Source organism: Balaenoptera musculus, chromosome 9 (genome assembly GCF_009873245.2).
Source record: "Balaenoptera musculus isolate JJ_BM4_2016_0621 chromosome 9, mBalMus1.pri.v3, whole genome shotgun sequence".
NCBI lineage: Eukaryota > Metazoa > Chordata > Mammalia > Artiodactyla > Balaenopteridae > Balaenoptera > Balaenoptera musculus.
This window is the reverse complement of record NC_045793.1, coordinates 15,599,355-15,618,777: the sequence shown is the minus strand read 5'-3', so window position 1 is coordinate 15,618,777 and position 19,423 is coordinate 15,599,355. Positions and strand designations below refer to the sequence as shown.

The 19,423-nt window shown below is 40.8% G+C and overlaps 1 protein-coding gene across 2 annotated transcripts in view; it reads right to left on the bottom strand.

The window, feature by feature from the left end:
• Positions 1–2,596: 2,596 nt before the first annotated feature.
• The window catches only part of KIAA1549 (KIAA1549 ortholog), a 147,115-nt gene continuing 130,288 nt past the window's right edge, over positions 2,597–19,423 (bottom strand). For both annotated transcript variants that reach the window (XM_036863857.1, XM_036863858.1), the window contains exons 19-20: positions 15,271–15,416; positions 2,597–6,815 (exon numbers count right to left, since the gene is read on the bottom strand). In XM_036863857.1, the coding sequence (XP_036719752.1) occupies positions 6,564–6,815; positions 15,271–15,416 (398 nt within the window). In that variant the 3' untranslated portion in view covers positions 2,597–6,563. The remainder of the gene's footprint in view (positions 6,816–15,270; positions 15,417–19,423) is intronic.

Genomic DNA, 19,423 nt, shown 5'->3' with positions numbered 1-19,423 from the left:
AAATGTGCTTAAACTTTCCTGATATCCTGTCCTTCTGTTTTGTTAGTTTTTTTATTTTAACCTCTGTAAACAGCTGAAGCACACATTAGTTTCTTCATAGTGGTCTGCTTTCTCTAATTTTTAGGTTCAAATTCTCCTTTTGGTTGATCCTGTGAACTCTCCTTCGTGAAGGCTTATTTTCTGCCAAGACTTGCAACTGTTAACTGTGGTTTCCACTTCAGCAGGAGCTGTCTTCAGAAGCAAGGCAAGTTCTGGGTCATGGATGCCCACGGCAGGCTCTTATTAGCCTCTGCAGGGGCCTATGGGCTTTATCTGTACCAGATTAGTTTTTAAATTTTCAATTAATTTTAGATTTAGAGAAAAATCGCAAAAATAGTGTTTCTGTATACCTTTTACACAGCTTCCCCTAGTATTAAAGTTAGCAGAATCAATAAATGAACCTCTGTACAATACTGCTAACTACACTATAGACTGTATTTGGATTTCACCATTTTTTCCACTGATAACCTTTTCTGTTGTTGTTCTAGAATCCTATCCAGGTTTCCACATTTCATTCCTTTGTTGTGTTCCACTGTGTTTTGTAGTTCCTCTTGTTTTTCTCACTTTCAAGGGGTTTTTATTTTCTTGAGTTTCATAAACAACTCCAGGTTTACCCTATTACCTTTCAAGGTTATACAAACTTCGATCTTCTCAGTTATCTTTCTAGACTGTAGTCCTAATCTTTTAATTCCAAAATGAATCTGCTCTTAATGGAAGCATCAATTTGATTAGTGGGGAGCTGTAAAGCAAAACAGTTGAGTAGAAAGGAGTGGCACCAACCAATGTGAGTGACAATTCTGCAAATTCCACACACTGAATAGACTGCTTTCAACTTAATTCCTTGGAAAATGAAAGTACCAGGTGTTCTCACGAGGGACACGAAAATTAGAGAAAAACATCTCATGCAACTTTCACATTTTGCAAATGAGAGAATTATCATGTTGCAAAGGAAATAAACAGAAAATATCACTTGACACCAATTCATAGCATTTATTGACATTTCCATTTAAAATGCTAGGAAAGCTGTATAAATTGTAAACATGGAAACCAAACACTTGCATAAATTATCTCAAAAACTCTACAGCACATTAGAAAACAGTGCAGCTAATTGAAGGGTAGAAACATAACCAGCAAAGAGAAGGGAGGGTTCGATTACTAAATCATATACCCCTACTGAAATTTAAGGGCCCGTTTGAGACCAGCAAACCATGATTGTCAAGTTCAAATTGCAGTACTGAGGCCACGAGTGTCCTCAGTTTACTCTGCATATTTTCGTACATTAATACTCATAATCTAGGAATGAGAGTGCAGGAAGAGTCGTAAGACCATGGACCTTGACAAAGTCGGAGGAGACAAGTGGGCATCTCAGAGCGGCTCGGCTAAGCAGCCTTTCCCGTAAGGGCGAGGCTCGCCCGACCCCCATGCTCCCTAGACTGTGCCCCGGAGGAGGGCAAAGTGGAGAGTTTCTACTCCCCTTTTCTGAAATTAACCCTCTGTTGCTTAGAGCAACCGAGCCCATTGGTGGAGCCTCCGTTCCCCCTAGCGCCCCCTCCTCCTTCCCCACATCTGCAGAAGGAACAGTACAGGGACCCTGGCTAGAAGCTGGCCCTGTACTATTCCGACCTTGCACACTTAGGGAGTCAAGTTATGAATGCTGGAAATCTGGTGCACATGAGAAGGGGCTATTCATGACGTTCCAAATTGTCCAGAAAGATTCCGTGGAGTCAAGGATCTCGAGACCCAAATCACTTCAATTTTTCACTGTCCCTTCTGCTTATCCACTCTTTCTTTAAATGTGAAGTGGCCCCAGAGCAGAAAAACCCAGAGGAAGAAGGAAAAGCAAAGAGCCTGCATGATTATCTACCCTGTGGGAAAGGAATTTGGACTGAGTGCCTCAGAGGGAGACATTCCTTCCTTCTTTCACTTGCTCACCGGTTCCCAACTTTGTTTCATGTTTCCAAGGCATCTGATATTCTTCTCCTAAATGTCAATGCCGCTGCGTATTAAGGTAAATTGTCAAGTGTTCTGTTACACACACAGCACGGAATGAGGATCGTACCGTGAGGTTTCGGTTTTCAAGTCTTTTTCATAAAATGAGAGAAAGGAGTCCTAGTTTAAACACTGAACATCACCAAGGATATCAGAAGAAACCTGAAACACACACACTCCTTGTTCGCTAGGTAACAAGTGTAAGCCTAATACAGTTTATGAGTGTGTTACAGCAGTTGCTCAGAGAAACCCCTCTCACCTGTTACGAGAATATCCATGACGGTGCTGGATTAAACGTAAAAATGAAGTTCAAGTTATCGTCCCATAAAAACGTGCTTTGAAAAAAAAAACCCCAAAAAACGTGGTTTGCGTTCAAATGGTCTACATACAGGTGCGGAAGTAGACTTCTTCACGCTCCTGCCTGGAACAAAGGTGGGTAAGTGGGCTCTGGAGACTGGCTTTGGGGACTTGCTCTGGAGGTAGAAATGAAATGGCTAAAACATCTACAGTGAAAGCCGGCGTGGTACTTAACACTGGAGCCCCCTGCCCACCCACCCCTTAACCAGCTCTCCTTCCAACCAACAGATTCATTCATGTCTAGGAATCTCACATGAGAGGGATAGAGAAGTGTAGTTAATGATTAACTCCTGAAGTACTGCAAATGCAAATCAGGGTCCAAGTGACTGGTTTGGTCACTGGAGCACTAAGTTGTGCAAACGCAGTAAACACTGACCCTGTACACAGTTCAACAGGAGGCTCATAAAGCACAGAATTACCTGTTTCAGCCCGAAGCCTCCAGGTGTCCCTTCACCTGTGCCCTGCATCACAGGCCTCATGCCCTGAAAAATCTGGTTGGCAAAAAACAGCTTAGTCTGCTGCTCAAAAGCCACATACCACCAAAATGAAAACACACTCTGAAATTAAGTATAATCTGGAGGAAAATGTGTAGGTAGCTGCAAAGAAGTCAAATATATTTATTTATAACCCACTATGCTCCACAAAGGATTAAATGTGGCCGAATGGCTGACCCTTGAGATCTGCTCTAAGCAGTAGACCTCGGTGGAAGTCTATTTTCACACTTGACATTGGTCATCCAGCAGTTCCTGGGACTCTCCCCTCCCCTTCAGAACAGATCTCTTCCTCCACCGACCTTCTTCCCAAGCCTGGTCATTTTCTCGCTGTATTCCTGCAAATGTATCCTCATAGCATCACTTCCTCCTCTTATAAAACTCCCTCAACCGTGCAGTTAGGGATTTCGTCCCCATATTGGAGCGGATCAGGATCAAGGTTATTTTCAACGGCAGCTTCACCCACTTTCTCCATCCGGCTCTTCCCACACCATCTCACCATGCGCCTGGGAAGCTCCTGTCTTCCTTAAAGTAGCTTCTGACATTGAGTTCTCCCCGAAGATCCCACTGTTTCCCTAGGTGCAACTTCCATTCCTCCTTCTGAGTGCCTAATGCACTTGTGTACTTTCAGTGAATCTTACTGATGTTTAAACCACGTTATTTTTCCTTTTCTTCCATCTTTTACAGCCATGGGCATTGTCTGATTCAGATTCTAAGATCTCAGAAGGCGGGGCTCCTATTGACTGATTTGGTGCCAGCAACAGCAGAAAATCAGGAGCAGAAAGTTGCATGATAATTGAAAGTTAACGGTGAAGGAAGTGAATTTAAAGCAAAGCAGGAGAGAGGAAGCAGAGTCACACGGGGCCTCTAGTTTTGCTCTGGTTACCTCCACGTGAACTCGCTCACTGGGAGGCCACAGCAGATCAGATCACCCATCCCACCGCAATCACACAGATATCGTCTACATTCTCACAGTGCTTTGTGCTCCCTCCTCAAGGGACGTTTGCACATGTGACCACATCTGATTCTCTCAATGAGAAATTTCCTCGGGGGCGGGCAGGGGAGGCCTGTTCTCGTTTGGCTGATGCAGAAAATGAGGCTCAGGAAGGGACCTGACACAGCCAGTGAGTGACTGTGTAGATTCTGAAAATGATCATTTCTCCAAACAATCTTCTCCAAAACTCTGACTCAAATTTATAGCTCTTGTTATTACCACTGGAACTTTTCAAAGAGGAAAAAAGAACAGACGTAACATTTAACTTTTCATTTTGTGGTCTTTCAATAAATGGAACTCCAGAGCCACGTGTGACTGCCACGAGGACCTCTCGTTACGTAGATCCCATTCACTGAGTGATGCTCCCCACGACAGCTAGTCTGTTCTGAGCCTGGTGACAGTCAAACTGAGTGCAAACTGAGTAGGCTTTATGGCCAACGCAAGAGTGCCGGGGATCCCACCGGCCTGCTCACACCCACCACACATCACCGGCTGTTTATTACACGTCATCTTTGGTCTTGACGTCGGTTTAAAAGTGTATCGGTTCTAAGAAGAAAAATACAGGTAGACTCCCCTTATGCTAGTTTGAAAGGCATCAAAATTGCTACTGCAGCCCTGTTTAAAACAGAGGCCCGTTTCTGCCATGTACTAAGGAGGTAATCATGTTCGTACAATCTGCGTGTGAACACTTAGGACAATGAGAAGAATGGGAGGAGAGGGGCCAGCATTTACCCCAGCAGCTGGCACTCAATCTGAATTCACCCTAAGGTGTCCGTAATAAAATGCTGCTTGGATCTCTGAAATTCTTAATTACACATTCAAGAAACCTGGTATTTTTGAATGACATGCAAGGAGAATCTCCACTCTGGGCGAGTCTGGTATTAAACCAAGACCAAGAGGTGAGAAATCAAGCCCAGATCGGGGTCTTCTCTCCCCCGCTCTTTGGAGCCTGTGAGGGTCGCCTAAAAAGGGGTTCCCATTCCTTTATTTAGCGTTCTCAAGAGACTTGTCCTCCTGCACTCCCCCTTTTTCAGAGGTGCAAAGATGAAAAATGGCTACATTTTAATTTCCCAGAACCAACTTTCCCTGGATTGTGAGACTCTTGAGTCTACACAACAGGCTTAACATGACTCTCATGAAGGGCTGAAACATGACTCTGAAACCCAGTGATTACACTTTAGGAACCTATTTTAGCTGCTTCAGGGTTCCTAAAATTTGACACAGATACACAGATTTTGACCAGTCAGAACCCCAAATTCTGCCCGTGTATCTGATATTTAATTAAAGATATTAGTTGATCTACTAAAAAAGGATTCACGGAAATTTGTTATCTAAGTCTGTTTTTCTTCTTCATTTCACTCGGGTCCCAGAAAACAGAACAGCCCTTGTTACTCTATTCCTTACTCCACTTTGGGAAGGGGAGAAATGTTTGCTTCAGGGGTCAATCTCAAGTGGAAGGACCCCTCTGTTGGGCCCAAAGACGGTTTTAACAGTCACTAGATGGAGTCAGGGACAATAAAATTAGAAATTAGAAGCAACATTTTTTCTCCCTCGTGGTCTCAAAGCTCTTCTTTCCTTTCTTGACTCATTACGAAGAGGCTGAACAGAACTCGGTTTCATTTCCAGGTCTCGAACACAGGGAATGTGATTATCATGAATGCATCCATGGATAACCAACCATTCAGCGGTCCTAGGAATTCTGACAGATCATTTTTGCTTATGTAAGATTTCTCATTCAAACATAATTTGGGAGCAACTCATCAGCAAAGTGCAAGGATTCATTAGGACCTCCTGAAAGCCTCATTCTTTAGGCCTGGCCTGGATGAAGACATGTACTCAAATGAGACGCAATGGGCAGCTGCATGTGTCCGATTCACAAACCACAAATACAATTAAGAATGTAAATCTAAACTTTGATATGTATTTTGAATAACCAAATAAATATTAAGCTTTTTCCATTTTGGGAGGCTTTTTTTTTTTTTCCCTTTCTAGAACAAAATGAAACCTTCCACATATCCTTCCATTGAGAAAGCCAAAATTGCATTTCACAGACGAGGTGAAGGGCTCTTGGAGCTGTAGCACCAGAAGTAGAAGGAAAATGCAGTTGATGGCTTCGTTTGGAATCATCAGGCTCTACGATCTATCATTTGGTTTCTCACTAGTAGCTTTTTAAATTCCCAAATAGTCTTAGTATTCATGTTGTTAATATTACTATTAAAGTAAGTTCCTATGGAGGAAAAGAGGGAAATTAAGTTGTTAATGTCTTCAAATCTCTTTTCTCAGAAAACAAAGCAGCAGGTTCATTGTACAAACCAGTCTGAATCACATCTTCCCACGGAAATACTAGATTCCTTTAATCCCTACACCATCTACACATTTTCACCTTTCACCTTTAAAAAAGAGACTAACTTAGTAATTTCATTAGCTTAGAATTGTGGTTTGTCTTTCGTGAAGTGCTGCTGGCTTTTGGCCAAAAGTACATAAATTTGAACTGAACCCAGGTGGTCACAAAATTGCCAACGTATTAAAAGCATCATGAGCTGTCACGTGACTTATGGCATCTTTTAAAATTGCATCTTGTTCCCTTAGCCCAGGAGATGCTTGTCCTCTTACAAACACCTGCTCAGTTGATCTCCTTTTAGTCTTGCTTCCACGGGAAGCGGATACTTGGCAAATCTGCAAGGTGAGGCCAATCAGCTGTGGAAGTTCTGCACGGTGGTCTGCTTCTGGGAGAGCCGGAGGAGCTCCTCGCGGATAGCTTTGATGAGAGAGGCTGAGGAGTGGCCGGGCTGGAGGTCTTCCGTGGAGCTGGTAGGGTAGGCCAGCCCGGCGCCCGGCAGCCCCCTGTGCGGGAGGTTCCCAGCAGGAGCCAAGGGCTCCCGCCCTGAAGTCCTTTGCACCTGGAACAGCGGTGACGAATACTCCTGATGTCCGAGCACGTGTGTCTGAAAAACATGGCAAACGTTACTATACTTCCCACGTGAAAACAGGAGGGAAGATCAGATGCAAACTGGCATTGGACGTGCTCCGCCCGTCTCCCACCCGACAACTCAGCCTCCCTGGACAGGAATGGAGAGAAGTAACTGCAGACAAATTGCTCGAGGGAGAGCAGTACCATAAAGAAGCCCATGAACTTAACAAGGGCCTAGGGACTTCTCTGGTGGTCTAGTGGGTAAGACTCTGTGCTCCCAATGCAGGGGGCCCTGGTTCGATCCCTGGCTGGGGAACAAGATCCCGCATGCATGCTGCAACTAACAGTTCACATGCCACAACTAAGAGTACGCATGCCACAACTAAGAGTCCACATGCCGCAACTAAGCCCCGGCCCAGCCTAAATAAATAAATAAATAAATATTTTAAAAACCAAAAAACAAGGGCCTATAAACACTTGCTTAAAGACAGACAGAAAGAATGAATGTGCAGTCGGCCCCACTGGCTAATCCCTACGCTGCCGTGTGTGGAAGTGAGTGGGCTGCTGGGGAACCAGGAAGGGCCCTGCAGAGCTGGACAGAGAGGGAGGCCAGAGCAGCCCACGGACGGGAAGGTCGGATGAAGATGTCTGCTCAGAGGGATAAGCACGTACTGGCAGACGGACCGACGGGAACAGCAACTGCCTTTGCTCAGAGTCCAGAGCCCAAGGAAGGCACGATGAGAACACGGACCGGGCCCACGGGGCAGCAACGAGATCTCAGAGTCATCTTCCATCCTATCTGTCCGTGTGCCTGTATATCGGTGCCCTGTAGAGCCTTTTCTTTAAAAAGCTATCTGCGCTAAAACGTACAATAGTTTTGCTGGCATTGGCAAAATACAGACTGAGCACTCCTTTGACAAGAATCATACTTTTCAGCGATTTTTTTCCATATTTTTTCAGTGAAAAAAATCTCTCCTTTCATACACACACACACACACACACACACACACACACACACACACACTACGTCTGTGGTTTCACTTGTGCGAAGAGCAACCTGATAGCCTGGTCAACATGACAGTCAAGCCCTAGAAAAACTTCTACATTTCACTTCTCCAAATCATGACCAAGAGGCCCTCTAAAAGTGCATGTCGGATTTGACGGGAAAACCCAGAACACCTCATGAAACGAAGCTGGGCACAGAAAAAGCAAAATGTCAGCAAATGTAAAGCAGAGACCTGAGACTATAAGGATAGCCATGTATCTTTCAGGGGAATATTATATTCTAAAGTTAATTTCTTTCCACTGAGTAAAAGCATCCAGTCACAAAAGGAATTTAGTGTATCTGCTGGAAAAGCATGTAAGTGCAACGAAAGTTGAGGCAGAGTGATAAGGATAAAACAAAAAATATTATTTTGGTTTGTGCTTTCAAATTCATTAATTTAATCCCCTTCGGTATAAAATTCTTGAGAAAAATGAAAGCATTTGTAGAAATTACCGGTGCCCATATTGATTCCATTCCTATCAAGGAGTGACCACAGTGATAAGAAGCCTCCAAAAAATGACTTATGTATTGCAATGTCCCAAACAGTCTGCTTAGCAAAGGCATCTACTCACGGTGGTTATAATGGAAATGACATTAACAAACCCACAATAAAGCTCAAATGGTGAGCAAGGAGGTATGTGAGATCATGAATATTTATATAGTGATCACACCAAAGATCAACTCCAGGTTTTATAGGTTCAAACACACTCCTTAAAGGTCAAAATTATAGAGACAGAAAGTAGGATGGTGGTTGCCTGGAGCTGGGGGGAGCGGCGAATGGGGAGTTTGGGTTTAATGGGTATAGAGTTTCAGTTTTTCAGATGAAATGAGCTAATGGAGATGGATGGTGGGATGGCTGCATAATATTACGAACGTATTTAAAACCACTGAGGTGTACACTTAAAAATGGTTCAAACGGTAAATTTTATGTTACATGTATTTTACCATAATTGAAAAAAATGGTAGGAAAAGTAACTGTTTCTTAGGCCTCTGTGCAGATTTTCCATAATGAATACTGCTTTTATTATTTTTAAGTTTTTTTTAATGGATCTTTATTGGAGTATAATTGCCTCACAATACTGTTAGTTTCTGTTGTACAACAAAGTGAATCAGCCATATGCATACACATGTCCCCATATCCCCTCCCTCTTGAGCCTCCCTCCCACCCTCCCTATCCCACCCCTCTAGGTCATCACAAAGCACCGAGCTGATCTCCCTGTGCTATGCTGCTGCTTCCCACTAGCTATCTATTTTACATTCGGTAGTGTATATATGTGAATGCCACTCTCACTTTGCCCCAGCTTCCCCCTCCCACCCTGTGTCCTCAAGTCCATTCTCTATGTCTACATCTTTATTCCTGCCCTGCAACTAGCTTCATCAGCATCATTTTATTTTTGATTCTATACATATGTGTTAGCATACAGTATTTGTTTTTCTCTTTCTGACTTACTTCACTCTGTATGACAGACTCTAGGTCCATCCACCTCACTACAAATAACTCAATTTCATTTCTTTTTATGGCTGAGTAATATTCCGTTGTATATATGTGCCACATCTTCTTTATCCATTCATCTGTCGATGGACACTTAGGTTGCTTCCATGTCCTGGCTATTGTAAATAGTGTTGCAATGAACACTGTGGTACATGTGTCTTTTTGAATTATGGTTTTCTCAGGGTATATGCCCAGTAGTGGGATTGCTAGGTCATAAGGTAGTTCTATTTTTAGTTTTTTAAGGAACCTCCATACTGTTTTCCATAGTGGTTGTATCAATTTACATTCCCACCAACAGTGCAGGAGGGTTCCCTTTTCACCACACCCTCTCCAGCATTTATTGTTTGTAGATTTTTTGATGATGGCCATTCTGACTGGTGTGAGGTGATACCTCATTGTAGTTTTGATTTGCATTTCTCTAATGATTAGTGATGTTGAGCATCTTTTCACATGCTTCTTGGCCATCTGTATGTCTTCCTTGGTGAAATGTCTATTTAGGTCTTCCACCCATTTTTTTAATTGGATTGTTTGTTTTTTTGATATTGAGCTCCATGAACTGTTTGTATATTTTGGAGATCATCCTTTGTCTGTTGTTTCATTTGCAAATATTTTCTCCCATTCTGAGGGTTGTCTTTTCATCTTGTTTATGGTTTCCTTTGCTGTGCAAAAGCTTTTACGTTTAATTAAGTCCCATTTGTTTATTTTTATTTCCATTTCTCTAAGACGGGGGTCAAAAAAGATCTTGCTGTGGTTTATCTCAAAGAGTGTTTTTCCTATGTTTTCCTCTAAGAGTTTTATAGTGTCTGGTCTTATATTTAGGTCTTTAATCCATTTGGAGTCTACTTTTGTGTACGGTGTCAGGTGGTGTTCTAATTTCATTCTTTTATATGTAGCTGTCCAGTTTTCCCAGCACCACTTATTGAAGAGGCTGTACTTTCTCCACTGTATGTTCTTGCCTCCCTTGTCGTAAATCAGGTGCCCATATGAGTGTGCGTTTATCTCTGGGCATTCTATCCTGTACCATTGATCTATATTTCTGTTTTTGTGCCAGTATCACACTATCTTGATTACTGTAGCTTTGTGGTATTGTTTGAAGTCAAGGAGCCTGATTTCTCCAACTCCATTTTTCTTTCTCAAGATTGCTTTGGCTATTCGGGGTCTTTTATGTTTCCATATGAATTGTAAAATTTTTTGTTCTAATTCTGTGAAGAATGCCATTGGTAGTTTGATAGGGATTGAACTGAATCTGTAGATTGGTTTGGGTAGTATAGTCATTTTCACAATATTGATTCTTCCAATGCAAGAACATGGTATATTTCCCCATCTGTTTATGTCATCTTTGATTTCTTTCATCAGTATTTTATAGTTTTATGAGTACAAGTCTTTCGCCTCCTTAAGCAGGTGTATTCCTAGGTATTTTATTTTTTTTGTTGCGATGGTAAATGGGATTGTTTCCCTAATTTCTCTTTCTGATTTTTCATTGTTGGTGTATAGGAATGCCAGAGATTTCTATGCATTAATTTTGTATCCTGCAACCTTCCCAAATTCATTGATTAGTTCTAGTAGTCTTCTGGTGGCATCTTTAGGATTTTCTATGTATAGTATCATGTCATCGGCAAACAGTGACAGTTTTACTGCTTCTTTTCCAATTTGTATTCCTTTTATTTCTTTTTCTTCTCTGATGGCCACGGGTAGGACTTCCAAAACTATGTTGAAGAAGAGTGTCAAGAGTGGTCATCCTTGTCTTGTTCCAGATCTTAGTGGAAATGCTTTCAGTTTTTCACCACTGAGTATGATGCTTGTTGTGGGTTTGTCATATATGGCCTTTATTATGTTGAGGTAGGTTCCCTCTATGCCCATTTTCTGGAGTTTTTTTTATCATAAATGAATTTTGAACTGAATTTTGTCAAAAAGCTTTTTCTGCATCTATTGAGATGATCATATGGTTTTTATTCTTCAATTTGTTAATATGGTGTATCACATTGATTTGCGTATATTGAAGAATCCTTGCATCCCTGGGATAAATCCCACTTGATCGTGGTGTATGATCCTTTTAATGTGTTGTTGGATTCTGTTTGCTAGTATTCTGTTGAGGATTTTTGCATCTATATTCATCAGTGATATTGGTCTGTAATTTTCTCTTTTTGTAGTATCTCTGTCTGGTTTTGGTATCAGGGTGATGGTGGCCTCATAGAATGAGTTTGGGAGTGTTCCTTCCTCTGCAATTTTTTGGAAGTTTGAGAAGGATGGGTGTTAGCTCTTCTCTAAATGTTTGATAGAATTCACCTGTGAAGCCATCTGGTCCTGGACTTTTGTTTGTTGGAAGATTTTTAATCACAGTTTCAATTTCATTACTTGTGATTGGTCTGTTCATATTTTCTGTTTCTTCCTGGTTCAGTCTTGGAAGGTTATATACCTTTCTAAGAATTTGTCCATTTCTTCCAGGTTGTCCATTTTATTGGCATAGAGTTGCTTGTAGTAGTCTCTTAGGATGCTTTGTATTTCTGCGGTGTCTGTTGTAACTTCTTTTTCATTTCTAATTTTATTGATTTGAGTCTTCTCCCTCTTTTTCTTGATGAGTCTGGCTAATGGCTTATCAATTTTGTTTATCTTCTCAAAGTACCAGCTTTTAGTTTTATTGATCTTTGCTATTGTTTTCTTTGTTTCTATTACATTTATTTCTGCTCTTATTTTTATGATTTCTTTCCTTCTACTGACTTTGGGTTTTCTTTGTTCTTCCTCTAGTTGTTTTAAGTGTAGGGGTGGATTGTTTATTTGAGATTTTTCTTGTTTCTTGAGGTGAGATTGAATTGCTATAAACTTCCCTCTTAGAACTGCTTTTGCTGTGTCCCATAGGTTTTGGGTCGTTGTGTTTTCGTTGTCATTTGTTTCTATGTATTTTTTTTAACTTTTTCTTTGATTTCTTCAGTGATCTCTTGGTTATTTAGTAGAGCACTGTTTAGCCTCCATGTATTTGTTTTTTTACAGTTTTTTCCCAGTAACTGATTTCCAATCTCATAGCACTGTGGTCAGAAAAGATGCTTGATACGATTTCAATTTTCTTAAATTTTCCGAGGCTTGATTTGTGACTCAAGATGTGATCTATCCTGAGAATGTTCCGTGTGCACTTGAGAAGAAAGTGTATTCTGCCACTTTGGGGTGGAATGTTCTATAAATATCAATTAAATCTATCTGGTCTATTGTGTCATTTAAAGCTTGTGTTCCCTTATTTTCTGTTTGGATGATCTGTCCATTGGTGTTAAGTGGCATGTTAAAGTCCCCTACTATTATTGTGCTACTGATGGTTTCTCCTTTCATGGTTGTTAGCATTTGCCTTATGTATTGAGGTGCTCCTATACTGGGTGCATAAACGTTTATAATTGTTTTATCTTCTTCTTGGATTGATCCTTTGATCATTATGTAGTGTCCTTCTCTGTCTTGTAATAGTCTTTATTTTAAAGTCTACTTTATCGGATACGAGTATTGCTACTCTAGCTTTCTTTTGATTTCCATTTGCATGGAATACCTTTTTCCATCCCTTCACCTTCAGTCTGTATGTGTCCCTAGGTCTGAGGTGGATCTCTTGTAGACAGCATATATATAGGTCTTGTTTTTGTATCCATTCAGACCCATTTTATATGGGTCTTGTTTTTGTATCTGTGTCTTTTGGTTGGGGCATTTAATCCATTTACTTTCAAGGTGATTATCGATATCTATAATATATGTATATTCCTATTACCATTTTCTTAATTGTTTTGGGTTTGTTTTTGTAGGTCCTTTTCTTCTCTTGTGTTTCCCGCCTAGAGAAGTTTCTTTAGCATTTGTTGTAAAGCTGGTTTGGTGGTGCTGAATTCTCTTAGCTTTTGCTTGTCTGAAAAGCTTTTGATTTCTCCATCGAATCTGAATGAGATCCTTGCTGGGTAGAGTAATCTTGATTGTAGGTTTTTCTCTTTCATCACTTTAAGTATATCCTGCCATTCCCTTCTGGCCTGCATAGTTTCTGCTGAAAAATCAGCTGATAACCTTATGAGGGTTCCTTTATATGTCATTTTTTGTTTTTCCCTTGCTGCTTTTAATATTTTTTCTTTGAATTTAGTTTTTGTTAGTTTGATTAATATGTGTCTTGGTGCGTTTTTCCTAGGGTTTATCCTGTATGGGACTCTGTGCTTCCTGGACTTGGGTGACTATTTCCTTCCCCATGTTAGGGAAGTTTCAACTATAATCTCTTCAAATATTTTCTTAGACCCTTTCTTTTTCTCTTCTTCTTCTGAGACCCCTATAATTCGAATGTTGATGCGTTTAGTGTTGTCCCAGAGGTCTCTGAGAATGTCTTCTTTCCATTCTTTTTTCCTTATTCTGCTCCTCGGCAGTTATTTCCACCATCCTGTCTTCCAGCTCACTTATCCGTTCTTCTGCCTCAGTTATTCTGTTAATGATTCCTTCTAATGTATTTTTCATTTCAGTTATTGTGTTGTTCATCTGTTTGCTTGTTCTTTAGTTCTTCTAGATCTTTGTTAAACATTTCTTGTATTTTCTCAATCCGTGCCTCCATTCTACTTCCGAGATTCTGGATCATCTTTACTGTCATTACTGTGAATTCTTTTTCAGGTAGATTGCCTATTTCCTCTTCATTTATTTGGTCTTGTAGGTTTTTACCTTGCTCCTTCACCTGTGACATATTTTTTTGCTGTCTCATTTTTTTTTTCTTTTTTTTTATGAGTGGGATTGTGATCCTGTCTTACTGGTTGTTTGGCCTGAGGCTTCCAACGCTGGAGTTTGTAGGCTATTGGGCAGAGCTGGGTCTTGGTGCTGAGATGAGGACCTCCATGAGACCTCACTCCAATGAATATTCCCTGGGGTCTGAGGTTCTCTGTTAGTCCAGTGGTTCTGACATGGAGCTCCCACCGCAGGAGCTTCGGCCGGGTCCCAGGCTCATGAACCAAGATCTCACAAGCCATGTGGGGTGGCAAAAAAAAAAAAGAGAGAGAGAACAATAACAAAGTAAAAAATAAAATTAGACTAGGAAACTAACAGATATGTTAGAAAGAATATAAAACTAAAAATATAGATGAATCAACAACCGGAAGGTACAACGGCACCACAACAGTAAGAAAGAGGAGAAGGGAGAAGAGAAGAAAAAAAAAAGCAAGAAAGGAAAAAAAAAAAAAAAACAAAAACGGGGAAAAGGCCTTGGCTGTGGAGGGCGGGGCCTAAGCAAGGGCTAGGTTTGGGCAGTGGGCGGGGCCTATGCTGAGGACCCACAGGACTGGAAAAGGCCCTGGGGGCTGTGGGGGGCAGGGCTTAGGCTCAAGGAACAGAAGGGGCCCAGGCGTGCCCCCCAACCCTGTTCTCAGAGGGCGGGGGACCTCACCTGGGAGCCCAGCAGGCTCCCCATGCCCGAGTGGGTGGGGCAATCGCCCTCCGCTCCTCTCCCGCACCTCCTGGAGGGCCCCTTCCGCCTGCCCCTCCTGATCTCCCCAGCCTCAGGGGCACCAATCCTGCCTGGCCTCCACTTCCCCTTCCCCCCCGTCCCTCCACGTTCTACCGGTTCACTTGGGGGTTCCTCCCGTCTCCTTGGACGTCAGGGTCCCCCACCAGCGGCCAGCAGGTGCCCTAATTGTGGGGAGACGCTAACTTGGTGTCTTCCCACACCAACATGTTGACTCCGCCTCTTAAGTTATTTTTTAAAACTCACTACTTCAAGCCTGAAAGCTACCTCAAGAAAAATTATATACTTTCCCAAATTTCAATGCCAGTACTCTCCCACTCTGGTCAGAGGGAATTTACCATCTACAAACTGCAAGAAAAAAACACACTCAAGGGGAAAAAAAGTGAGGGGAGTTAAAACTTTATGTGGGTTTTAAAAAGAGATCCCCCAAGCAGAAGCAGCAGCAGCTACACTAAGTGATCATGTCTGAATTCTCAACGACGATCCCAACACAAGGTACTCACAGCCTCTCTCCGGCCGGCTTCATCCTCCCCGTACGAAGGCCAGCCTGGTCCCCCATACTGGCTGCCTCTGCCTGGTTGGATTTCCACTGGCTGAGCTCCAATTCTGCTGGCAATTCCCACCTGTGTCAGGTGCTGGATCTGGGAGCCTGGAGGAACACAGTGAGTGGCCCAGTGAACACTGGTAAGGGGGTGAGGCTGCCCAGTAAGACACTTCGGTTCTGACCACAGCACGCCCTGGGGATACGAGCATTGCTCAAACGTGGCACCAATTCTACCTCCAGAGAAGACATTTCCTAAGAAAAACAGACCATGAGTTTCTGGGTTTGCAGGTTTTTACTTCCTTTCAATACAGTGGCTAACAGTGGTGTTCCTGTTTTCCCGGCCAGCCATCAAAGGACTGGGAATAAAGGGCATAACAGAGGGCCCTTCCATTCATTTCTGTAGAGGCTACAAATAAGGATGACCTTATCTACTCAGAAAAAAAGGAGTGAAAGGTTTTGGAGCCACGAAGAAGCTGAAACCTGGTTCTTGCTTATGGCTTTGAGACTCACAAGGAGCTGAAAATACAATATGCTTTTGTTTCCTTAACAGGCAGAGTGTGAATTCAGAAGGTTAAAATACATTTTTGTTACATTCACATTGTTTTCATAACTTAGTCATATCATAATTAAAAATTTAAAGCCACCCACCCAGCCTTCTCATTGAGGTATACTGATAGCAAAGACAGATATCTCCAGCACTCATTCTACACTCAGACTTGCTATAGCCTTGTGTGGCTGTGAAAGCCAGGCTTTAAACAACATATTTTTCTCCCCCATCAACTTTAGCATATGGAAATATCCCTTTCCAACAGAAGGAGGGAGGAAAAACAGAGTTTTAAACACTGTGAAATAAAATACCAATTTCCAAATGCTCCTAGGATCATCTAATTCACCTGTGATGCTCAGACTGGTCCCACAAAGGTTCAGGGTTTTCACAGAGATAAGGGAGGTGGCCCCCTCCGTCTTCAAGTCTACTCCTACTCTAGTTGCCTAATTAACGGCCTCCATTAATCAAATACATTTTTAAAAACGTACTCTGCAGGAGTGCTTGTCAGTTACTGAAGATTCGTAACAGTATTAAAATTATTAGAACTATCAGTACTGTTTACCCAACAGACATTGTTTGAGCAAATCTTGCAAAGAACAGAAATGCAGTACAGTGTTCCCCATCACTTATAAAGGTTCAGACAGCTGCACAGGGAGAAAAGCATACCTTTGTGTTAAAATTGTAACAGTAGTTGAGGTCGTAGTTCAGACAGGATTCTGTATCTTGCTTTGTTCACTTAACGAGACAGCACAAGCTCCCCCATGATTCAAGTGGCCCATCATCCCGAGTAAGCCTGGGTTTGCATTGCAGCTCAGCCACTGACAAGTCCCGTGACCTTGGACACCCAGTAATCACTCCAGCTGAGCCTCAATGCCTCACTTTTCAAATGAAGTTAAAAAGTCTACCTCACAGTGTTATTTCAAGGATTAAAAGAGATAAAATAGGTCAAGTACCAAATGCATAGGAGGCAACCAGGAAATCTTAAATTCCCTTTTTCTGGTTCTATCTGAGCTCTTCATTTTAAATAGCTGTACAGTTTACTACTGATGCCCTTGTAACTGGGTATTGAGGGAGCTCGGTTGTTTGCTATTCTGAATAATGCTCCAATAAACATCTTTGTACATGTAGTTTTTCTCCAGTATTTTGCATTTCTTCGGTGAGGGGAGCCTATATTCCCAAATTTACCAAATCAAAGGCTCATGAAGTTATATTGCCAAGCTGCTTTCCGAAAGTTTAACAATTTACACCATCACCGGAAATAATACAATAGTAATAATAATAACAATGGCAACTAATATTTATTGAAATTTGTTATATGCCACGCACTATTTTAAGCACTTTACTTAAAATAGTAAGTTTGTTATCTTCTTCAATCATCAACCATAAGAGGTAAGTACTAATGTTATCCCCATTGTACAGATAAAGAAACCGAATGCTAATTTTACCATATCACATTATTATAAAAAACAATTTCATGATTGAAACGGTGGCTCATCATGGTTTTAATTTGCATTTCTTTAATCATTTTCAAAACTGGACATTCTTCATGTTTACTTTCATATGATATACACACATTTCTTTTGTGCATTCCTTCTTTCTGTCCTTTGCCTGTTTATCTTTTGCAGTTTGCCCATTTATCAATTTATGAGCCATTCTCTATAATAAGACTACCTCTTGGTCATATCTGCTGTAAATCTTCCTAGGTACTACTTTCCTTTTGCTTTTGGTAATTTTTAGACATATACATGTTTGATAATTTTACATAGTCAGAAAAGTAACTTTTCTAGTATATCTTAGTATTTTTTCCATTACAAATTTTTACACAATTTAATCTCTTATGGCAAATTATTAGAAAATAACTTCCTCTGCAAATATTTCATACATATAATTTCTATATTCCTCCAGATTAAAAATGAATATGTCTGAATATTCTGTTTGGTATAAGTGCTATGCAACAAGGTTCAAATACAAAACAATTAATAAGGGAAACAAGACGCACTGCAAAGCACAGCACCTGCAAGGTATGGGAAATCCTGTAGGCTATCAGGATACATTCTTTGTTTTGTTGATTGACAGACAATGCAAAATACAAGACCACACTGGATAATTATCCATCAATTATCGCAAATTTGGAATTGGCCTAAACTAGTTACTTGATGACATTATAAAACTGTATATACTCCAGAAAATGAGAAAGTAGCAAAATAAATTATTTAACATGTAATGGCTCCTCTTATTAAAGCACCAGCCTCCAAAAGGAAGGAAATGAACAGGGAAAATAAAAGATGGGCTCTGAGCCCTGGTAATAAAGTGCAGTAAGACGGAGTAATAATGAACTTCGAGGACTTTTTAGAGTAGCTGTACAAGAAACAAAAAGAAAAAAAAAAAGAAAGAAATGGAAAGAGCTCAAGATCTTAAAGTACACAGATGTTTTGGGAACACTGAGTGATATGCACAAATCAGTGTTCATAGTATCAACTGTTCATGAGATGAAGTTTCATGACATGCAACAGTGATTTGTAATCTGGGGCACAAGACTGGGTCTCAGGCAACCTGGTGGAGGCCGACCAGCCAACTGCCTTGTCAGAATATCAGCTCAGCCATGCTGGGTGCTGTGTGTCAATGACCAGCAGTGTCTCTCATTATGGGTCTGGAAGGGGTCTCTTAGCTGGTCCACTTACACTTCCGTTGGACTGATTAGGGAAATCAACTACGAGGTCTAGCAGTGTTTGAAAATTTGGGGATTTACAAAGATCTCAGAATGAATCCCTCATAAACGTCAAGCATCTACTGAATTTGATGAGGATTTGTTGTGGGTTCAACTATTATCACAAAATTCCCAGGAGACTCTGAGACAAATGTATTTTTTTCTTTTCTTCTCATTTTCTGAAAATAAATTTACTCCTAATCTGGATATAATTATTGAGGATACTCAATTCAGAAACCATTATACCTTTTTTGCTTTACCAAAATTCTAAGGGCTCTTCCTTTCCTCAAATCTCTACATGCATCACAAAAACTGACAAAAAAGATTGTTAAAATACTGGTATTTCTAGCTCTTTTTCTAAAAAAGCAAAACTGAATATATGAAAAATTTTAATCCCTAAATTTTAATTTTGGTCTGAAAAAATATTCCCTGTATCTTTACATTGAATATACTAAATATAGTAGTTTTGTAGTTTTACAAACTTGTAGTTTTACAAGTAAACCACATTATGTGTAATGTTTCTCAAACAACAAATCAAAGTATATTTTAGAATCCTTTAAAAATAAAACATACTTTCTCTCTGGCTTCAAGAGCTCCAGAAATTGGGCACTTTATGTTCTTTCAAGAACATAAACTGAGAACTTTTGTTTCCTATGTGGAGATAATCTGGTATAGATTTTTATTTGAATTCCAACAGGTAATTAAAGCAAACCTAAATACTAAAAGTAAAGAAAAGCAGTGTGCAAAGACTTAAAAGTTTAGTAATGAATTAGAAGACAACTTCAGAAAATGTGACCTTTCACTGTTGAATTACCAAGTAAAGAACTGCACTGGTTACTCACAAATGACACTAAGATT